The 8,889-nt window shown below is 43.5% G+C and overlaps 1 protein-coding gene across 1 annotated transcript in view; it reads left to right on the top strand.

Annotated features, from left to right (window-relative positions):
• The window catches only part of ITGAX (integrin subunit alpha X), a 62,360-nt gene extending 54,778 nt beyond the window's left edge, over window positions 1–7,582 (top strand). The window contains exons 21-30 of the mRNA XM_077760305.1: window positions 747–863; window positions 952–1,031; window positions 1,122–1,205; window positions 3,159–3,237; window positions 3,348–3,455; window positions 3,561–3,644; window positions 3,851–3,964; window positions 4,109–4,210; window positions 4,475–4,585; window positions 6,877–7,582. Of these exons, the coding sequence (XP_077616431.1) occupies window positions 747–863; window positions 952–1,031; window positions 1,122–1,205; window positions 3,159–3,237; window positions 3,348–3,455; window positions 3,561–3,644; window positions 3,851–3,964; window positions 4,109–4,210; window positions 4,475–4,585; window positions 6,877–6,975 (978 nt within the window). The 3' untranslated portion in view covers window positions 6,976–7,582. The remainder of the gene's footprint in view (window positions 1–746; window positions 864–951; window positions 1,032–1,121; window positions 1,206–3,158; window positions 3,238–3,347; window positions 3,456–3,560; window positions 3,645–3,850; window positions 3,965–4,108; window positions 4,211–4,474; window positions 4,586–6,876) is intronic.
• Window positions 7,583–8,889: the final 1,307 nt, after the last annotated feature.

Below are 8,889 nucleotides of genomic sequence, written 5' to 3'. Positions count from 1 at the left end.
GGGGGGGGTGGGAAGGGGGGTGATGGGCATGGAGGAGGGCACTTGTTGGGATGAGCACTGGGTGTTATATGGAAACCAATTTGACAATAAACTATTCAAAAATATATTTAAAAAATTAAAAAAATAAAAATAGCTGTAAAAAATAAATAAAAATGAGTTGCAAAATAACATTGGAGACAAAGTGAAGACTGAACATGACCTGGATATTAGCTAATATTAATGAGTTATTTTATTGGGTATGATTTGTTAAGTCATATGGCTATGTTAAAAAAATACTCTCGTGGAAACTAATTTGACAATAAACTATTTGTAAAAAAAAAAATACTCTCATCTGTTAGTGGCATACACTGAAGTATTTCTGGATACAATGATGTGATATTCAGAATGTGCTTTAAATTATCCAGAAAAAAAGTGGCAAACAGCTGAATAAAACAAGAGCAGAAATTTAAATTGAGTGTTGGAAACATGGAGGGTTTGACTTACCTAGTCTCTCTCTCTCTACTTTTGAGTATGTTAGAAAATTTCCAGAATAAAAAGCTTTTTTAAAAGAACAAAAAATTTAAAAGGGGTAAGCCCTAATAAATCTGGTATTTCTACATTAGGAAGAAATTTGACCAGATAGTATTTGGAGATTTTTTTTAAAAGCATAACCTTAAGATATATACCAGGAAACTCACTATTTCACGGAGTCTCTTTGGAACATTAACCAATGCTCACCTGCCTTTTCTTCACCTGCCCTTGCATAGAACCAGCTGCAAGCACAATCCCCACGCCTGACCTGTGAAGGCATCCCAGCCCAGGGCCAGAGTACTCAGAGCACCCGTTGCAGCATCAACCACCTCATCTTCCGTGAGGGTGCTAAGGTTAGCCTTGCTTCCGCCCACCCATTGCTCTCCTGCCCCTACACTGTCTCATTTCTTGATGACTCCTTCATTCTTGTCTCTTCTTCAGATGACCTTCACAGTCACCTTTGATGTCTCCCCTAAGGCTGTACTGGGTGATCGGTTGCTTCTGAAAGCTAATGTGAGCAGGTGAGCTGGGCTAGCCCTGGAGCAGCACCTCCTTGCCCCTAACCTCCTCCTCTGGGGCTCTTGCCAACTAGGCTCCTCCTCTTTCTCCAGTGAAAATAATACTCCCAGGACCAACAAGACCACCTTTCAGATGGAGCTCATGGTGAAGTACGCTATCTACACTGTGATCAGCAGGTACCATAACACCAACTCAAAAGGGTTCTCCTCTATCACTCTGATGGGGCTAGGAAATGCTTTTACCCCTCTGCAGCAGTTCAGCATCTGGAATATTCAGGTTTTATCACCACCTTTTCAATTGGTAGATGATACTGCCAGCACTTACTAATTAAGCACCAAGAGTTTATTGTGAGCTAGCTATGATTATAATGATAATTGTTATATTATTATTATACATTTAATAGAGGTTACAGTTCTCAAAAGGCTTTCTTAAAAGCACATGATTGTCGTGGGCTTCCTGAGAGATATGAGACATTTTCATGTCTCAAGATTCCTACAACTTTATTGGGAAGTGAGATTACTCTGATTTAAGGCAGAATCTCATCAAGGACGTCTCCATGATTCTGTATTCTGAGGCTGTATGAGTTTCTAAGAGCAGCTAGAGCCTCCTGTCAGGGGAGGCCTCTGCTAACTGTTAGAGTTTTTGGCATGGGGATTACCCAGCAGTGATTCTCAAAGCAGTCCTTGGCATTTGGGTGAATGATTCTTCATTGAAGGGAACATATTTACACCCGGAGGGTGTTAGACCTACTACTCCTCTTCTTCCCAGTCCCTTTTGGGAGGTATAGAGAGAAATGACCTGCTTGCTGCAGAAGCCAAATTTCAGGAAGAGGCTAGATAAAAGAAAAAGAGCTTAAAATGCTGCTCCAGAAGGGGTAATAGATGAGGTGTTTATAACTCAGGAGTCAAGTCATGCGTTGATGCAGATACCTTCCTTCAGTAAATAGCTTCTTAGCATTTGCTGTGTTCTAAGCACAGTGCTCTGGCTGCTTTCCATAAATTCATTTGACTTTCAACAAAGATTTATTGAGCCTCTATTATGTATAATCAAAACCAGACACAATATCCTCCCCTTGTGGGAGGTATACACTCATGTGCAACAAGTCCGTGTGGCTTAGCCTGGGTACATTTCCCTGTGCTAATTATGCCCTGTACCTCACTGGGCATCCTCCTCCTGCCCAATATCACAGTCTAATTCACACCCACACACTGGGAGGTCTCAGCAGCCCATCCCGGTGCATGCTCTGTGCTTGTTTGCTGGAGTGTGTACTAGGAACCCATGAGCGGGACATATCTAGGCATATTTGGCCCTACAGCTCAACTGTACTCAGCTGATTTGACTCTGTCAGTGGGAGCATTCAGAGAGGCTCACAGGATGAGGCTGGAGCATTTTGGAGGATCCCCTCACAGAGTAGCAATGAGAGTTTAGAGTAGAAGTGGTCTAGAATTAGGACTGTGCACGCAAAGAATAGGTACCCAAGAATTGGACCAAGAATGGCCAGAGGTGAGCCAACCCACCTGTGTGAGGAGCCAGTCTGGCCACTGAGTCTCCACACATGGGCTTGGGTAGGAGAGGAGAAATTGTTACACTGAGATACAGTAAAGAGTCTACAGTTAGGCCTCCCCTCACCTCTAAGCTCCAGGACCAGAAAAGCCAATGAAACAGGAGAGGAAGGGAAGCCTGTGGGAGGCCAGACATGGGTAATGTGTCCAGTAAGCATTTGTCAGTAGTATCAGGCCAAGTCTCCCCAAACCTTTGCTGTGTCTCACATGCATATCCAGTATCCTCTGTGCCCATGAAGGTCTGAGAGGAATACTGAGACACAAAGAAGGATGGTCTGGCCCCTGCTCCCTCATGAGTCAATGGCATAGTTCTGGGTCCCTTTCGCTGCACTCTCTGCCAGCCCCCTTGGCAGTTTCCTCCATTGGCAGCTTCTGCAATAACCTTGCACCCAGCGTGAAGCCCTGCCCTTCCCCCTAAATCCTCTCATTATGTCAGGTCAGCCATACAATTCATTGCAGGCCACCCCAAGGCCCCACTCACTACTTATCCTGTCATGCTGCTGACTTGAGCCTCTTTAGGAGTCCCCCAAGGAACTTCAAATCCACCTGTGCCTCTTTTCTCCCCAGCCATGAACAGTCCACCAAGTACCTCAACTTCTCAGCCTCAGACTTGGAGGAAAGTAACCAGGTTCAGCATAGATATCAGGCAAGTGATGCTGACTCAAGAGCATGGGCTGTGGCAGGGGGCTAGGAGCCAGCAATCAGGGAGGGATATGGCATTTGGCATGGTCTTTGCTCTCACTGCCCTCTGTGCAGGTGAACAATCTGGGACAGAGGGACCTGCCTGTCAACATCACCTTCTCTGTGCCTGTGGAGCTGAATGGGGTGTCTATGTGGACAGCGTTAGAGGTTTTCCACCCCCAGGTACACAAGACTGTGTACATCTCCCCAGCTAATGCCCTTTACCGGGATCTCTCTGTCCCTCATGAATTCTTGATGCCCAACTCCCTTCTCTGTGTCTTTTCCTAGAATCCCTTCATTCAGTGTTCTTCAGAGAAAATGGTGCCAACAGATTCTGACTTCCTGACCCACATTCAGAAGAATCCTGTGCTGGTAAAGGAGAGCTCTGTGCCATTTGCACTTCAAACCACACACCAGAAGAGTTTAATTCAAGAATCTGTATTACATTCAGATGGCTGTCTGCTAAACAGCCCTCTTGAATTCAATTGTGGCTGCTCCTCTCATATCAATCAGTTTAATGGTCTCTTCTACCTTCAAAACCACCTTTTTCTGGCTTGATGCTACTTCTCTGTCCCTAGAACTGCTCCATTGCTGTCTGCCAGAGGTACCGCTGTGACCTGCCCTCCTTTGAAATCCAGGAGGAACTTGACTTCATCCTGAAGGGCAACCTCAGCTTTGGCTGGATCAGCCAGGTGCGTAGACCCAACAGCAGAGTCCCTCCCCAGGACTCAGGTGCCACCAGATGATGTCTGTGTCCATCCTCCAGCCAGGATATTTCTTGAACTCTGTGCCTTTCCCAGTGCCAGTTCCTCATCTGTGCCTCCTCTGTTTTGTAGACATTGCAGAAGAAGGTATCGATTGTGAGTGTGGCTGAAATCACGTTCAACAGATCCGTGTATTCCCAGCTTCCGGGACAGGAGGCATTCTTGCGAGCTCAGGTAGTGACTGTGTGATAGGCAGTGACCAGGCTGGTAAGAGGGCTCCTAATGCAAAATCTGTGGTGCCGTGTGGGAGGCTCACAAGCCCAGAGGGAGGAAGAATGAAGGTCCCTCAGCAGGAGAGTGGTCCCAAAGCCCAAGAGTGTTTCTGTAGGTCACCCCTTGGAGTAAAGGAAGGAGGGGAGGGGGTTAAAGGTTGGGGAACCTGGGAAGAGTCTGGGACAGCAGTTCTGTTACTTTCTGATGAGGTCACCTCCACTCCAGATGGAGATGGTCCTGGAGAAGCATGAGGTCTACAACCCCATCCCCATTATTGTGGGCAGCTCTGTGGGAGGATTGCTGCTGCTGGCTCTCATCACCGCCGTCCTCTACAAGGTGAGTGTTGTCATCCTGCTCTTAACAATACCGGGTTTTTTTGTTTTTGTTTTTTAACATTTTTATTCATTTTTGAGAGACAGAGCATGATCAGGGAGGGGCAGAGAGAGAGGGCGACACAGAATCCGAAGTAGGCTCCAGACCCTGAGCTGTCTGCACAGAGCCCTACACAGGCTCGAATCCCTACCTAACCCTAACCCTAACCTGAGCCAAAGTTGGACACTTGACCAACTGAGCCACCCAGGTGTCCCAACACCACCAGTTTATTTTTTTGTTGTTGTTGCTGTAATCAATATTTTATATTTTATTTTATTTTATTTTATTTTACTTTTTACAAATAGTTTATTGTCAAGTTGGTTTCCATATAACACCCAATGCTNGGGGGGATGGGCATGGGGGAGGGCACTTGTGGGGAAGAGCACTGGGTGTTATGTGGAAACTAATTTGACAATAAACTATTTGTAAAAAAAAAAAAGTCTCTCATACTTTGCTTCCCTCTCCTTTTTTCCCTTTCTCATATATTAATCTGTTTTGTTTCCTACATTCCACATCTGAGTGAAATCACATGATACTTGTCTTTCTATGACTGATTATTTCTNTGCTGGATTCGATTTGCAAGGATCTTGTTGAGGAGTTTTGCATCTGTATTCATCAAGGATATTGTGACACCACCAGTTTTTGATCCCATTTTTTCTGCAGTGTAGTCAAGAGCTCACCTTGGATATAGGTACACATTCTTGCTAACACACTGCATATGAGAGATCCCCTCCCACATATGACATCACCAGTCCACAACTGTCCCCCATGTTAATGCCTTCCTGTCTGCTTCTCAGGCCTTCTTATGTATTTTCTTCCAAATTTTTATTTAAATTCAGGTTAGTTGACACATGGTGTAGTATTGGTTTCAGGAGTACAATTTAGTGATTCATCACTTTCATATAACACCCAGTGCATCATCATAAGTGCCCCCCTTAACGCCCATCACAATTTATCCCATCTCCCACCCACCTACCCTTCAGCAACCCTCAATTTGTTCTCTATTGTTAAGAGTCTCTCTGAATGATGACAAAAACTGAGGACTGATGGATGTTGGGGGGAGGGGGGGTGGGCATGGGGGAGGGCACTTGTGGGGAAGAGCACTGGGTGTTATGTGGAAACTAATTTGACAATAAACTATTTGTAAAAAAAAAAAAGTCTCTCATACTTTGCTTCCCTCTCCTTTTTTCCCTTTCTCATATATTAATCTGTTTTGTTTCCTACATTCCACATCTGAGTGAAATCACATGATACTTGTCTTTCTATGACTGATTATTTCTCTTAGCATAGTACACTCTAGCTCCATCCACATCATTGCAAATGGCAAGATATCATTTATTTTTTTAAAGATTTCATTTCTTTTGATATATATAATCTTCTTTATCCATTCTTCAGCCAATGGACAGTTGGGCTCTTTCCATACTTGACTATTAGTGATAATGCTGGTGTAAACATTGGGGTGCGTGTATCCCTTTGCATTTGTCTTTTTGGGTTTTTTCAATTTTCAGTTTTTAAAGTTTTTATTTTGAGAGAGAGAGAGAGAAGAAAGAGGCAGAGAGAGAGGGAGAGACACTCCTAAGGAGGCTTCATGGTGTCAGCATGGATCCTGATGTGGCTCCATGAAATCATGACCTGAGCCGAAGTAAAGAGTTGGATGCTTACCTGTCTGAGCCACACAGGCACCCCTTGAATCTGTATTTTTGTATCCTTGAGTACCTAGTAGTGCAATTGCAGGATTAGAGGGTAGTTTTGTTTTTTTTTTTTAATTTTGGGGCACCTCCAATTTTGGTTTTCCAGAATGGCTGCACCAGTTTGCATTCCCACCAACACTTTAAGATGGTTCTCCTTTCTCTGCATTCTTGCCAACATCTGTTGTTTCCTGTGTTGTTAATTTTAGTCAAACTACCTTTAACTGCTCTCCTTGTCTTTTTCACTCTCCTCTTTATCACTACATGTTTCCCTTTATATCAGATTATAAAATAAAGTACAGCACTCGATTCATACTACCACTGATTCTTTCTGTGACTATAGGCAGTGCCTGGTCCATGCTGGGTCTTGATTTCTCATTCTGAAGGTGATTCCACCCAACTCACAGAATTTTGGTAAAGACTAACTGACACAGCGTGTCTAATGTTTCTAGTGTAGTGCCAGAACATAGTAGGGGCTCCAGCAATGGTGATCCCTCTCCCTCCTTAATCATCTCTTTTCCTCTCTTCCATTGGATTTCCTAATTCTCTTTTCCTTCCTCTCCACAGGTTGGCTTCTTCAAACGTCACTATAAGGAAATGATGGAGGAAGCAAATGGACAGACTGTCCCAGAAACTGGGACATCAGACCCACAAGTTGCCCAGTAGAAAGCTACCTCCTATTCTCCCTTGGACCTGTTCTCTTCTGAGAGGTTTCCTGACCCTCTTACTCTCACCTAAGGTAGGCCAGCAGGGGGAGGAATGGTCCATGTGAGGGAGGCCAGGATCAGGTTGCTTTCTCCCTTTGGGAAGATGCATTGTGTTCCCCAAAGTGCTTGCCTGGGAAAGGCTATTTGTTTTGTCAAGGCTGCAACTGGAAATCCCAGAACAGGATCTTCACCATGCCCCTGGGTGGACTTGATTTTGATATCTACCTAGAAATACATGAACAATAGCCTCAGGCTCCATCTCTCTTCCTTCTTTAGCCATGAATGATCTTTCTAAATTGCAGTACAAAACAAGCCACAGTCCTCATCTATCTTTGGTGGCTCCCTATTAACACAGGATAACACCTGAACGTTCCAACTTGATGTTAGGAATTCAGCTGAATTCCTAGAAAGTGGACTTTCATGTACACACCCTGAGTTGCTCTGTGCCTTCCTATCATCCTCATTCCTAGTAAATACTGTCAGTATCAGCTCTTTGTCTCAGGAATTTCAGTCCTGATTTTGAAATCAAATTGGGAATAAAATGTCTACACATTGGAATTTGTAAACATGGCTTTGAGCTTTTTTCAGCGTTGCTGACTGGGAGGGAGAAGTAGAAACCCAGCAGGGGTATTGCCCCAATGTCACTGTGGCTCAAATAGCTTTAGCATCTCTCAAGAGATCAAGAGGCCCAGGATACCTCCATTTTTTGAGGTTCCAAATATGGCAAATGAAGAACTGCTGAAACATAACTATAAAAAGTGTGTATTTTAAATGTTTATATTAATAAATTAACACAATGCACAAAAACAATGCACATAACTTCATTGGAAAATATGTGAAAGGTCTAAAATTAAGGCCTTTTAAGGATGTGAGTCCTATATAGTGATAAGCCCATGGTGTCCCCTTACCATGGTGGACACTGGACAGCCCTGAAGCCTGGGGCCAGGACAAGAGTACGTTAAATAAATTGAGGTAACTTGAATTCTTAATCTACTCACTTGATTCTCCAGTCTGTCACTGATGGGAAGCTAATGGGGCTGTGGCAGAGACATGAAACATGGGCTTACCTGGAAAGTCATTAGAGTGGACTAACACACAGGTGTTTCTTACAAATCCTAGGATGCAGTGAAGAGGACACTGTTTTCATATGGTAAGTGATTGCAGGGCACTCTGAAGTCCTATATCAGAGACCTGCTACCTCAAATAAGGCCATTCTTACTATTATGACCTCAATCTTAGCATAAAGTACAAAGTGGTGCATGGCACTGATCTGGGGGTCAACACATAGCAAGCCATTCCCTGCCCTGGAGAGATCCCATTGCTGTTGCCACTCCCTAGGTGTTTGAAGCATGTGGATGTTTGAATTAGAAACACAGAAGGGTGAGGCAGTTGATGAGTGATTTAGGGGAAGCTGGAAAATAGCCCTTCATAGAAATCCTTTCCATGAATAGACTCTCATGAAAATCTTGCCATATGTGTTCCTAAAGGTTGTTCATGGACTCCAAGCACTCCAGTGGGCTCTTGTCTAAAATGAAGGCAGCAGATGTTATTTTCACATTTTTTCCTCTTCGTATTATTGCTTACATTCATTTTATTTGGATTTTTTTTCAAAGTTGCCATTGTGTTGTGTTATATCCCCAGATCACAAAAATGGATCAATGGCTCAACATTTTTTCTTTGAAGCATAAAAGTTGTGATTAAAAAAAGTAAATTGCTGCAACTTAGAATAATATCATCAAAATCAGTATTGAATGATGTTCTAGTGCACATTTAGTATAGAGATGTGTGAATGGTTGGATGAGTGGTTCTGAGTCAAATTTAAATATATCTAGAATATATTATGCCATTGGAACTGGATTTTATTGGATCACAT

The sequence above is a fragment of the Crocuta crocuta genome, unplaced genomic scaffold (genome assembly GCF_008692635.1).
Source record: "Crocuta crocuta isolate KB4526 unplaced genomic scaffold, BGI_CrCroc_1.0 scaffold73, whole genome shotgun sequence".
NCBI lineage: Eukaryota > Metazoa > Chordata > Mammalia > Carnivora > Hyaenidae > Crocuta > Crocuta crocuta.
Note: the sequence above shows the minus strand (reverse complement) of the source record. Positions and strands in the feature narration are given on the sequence as shown.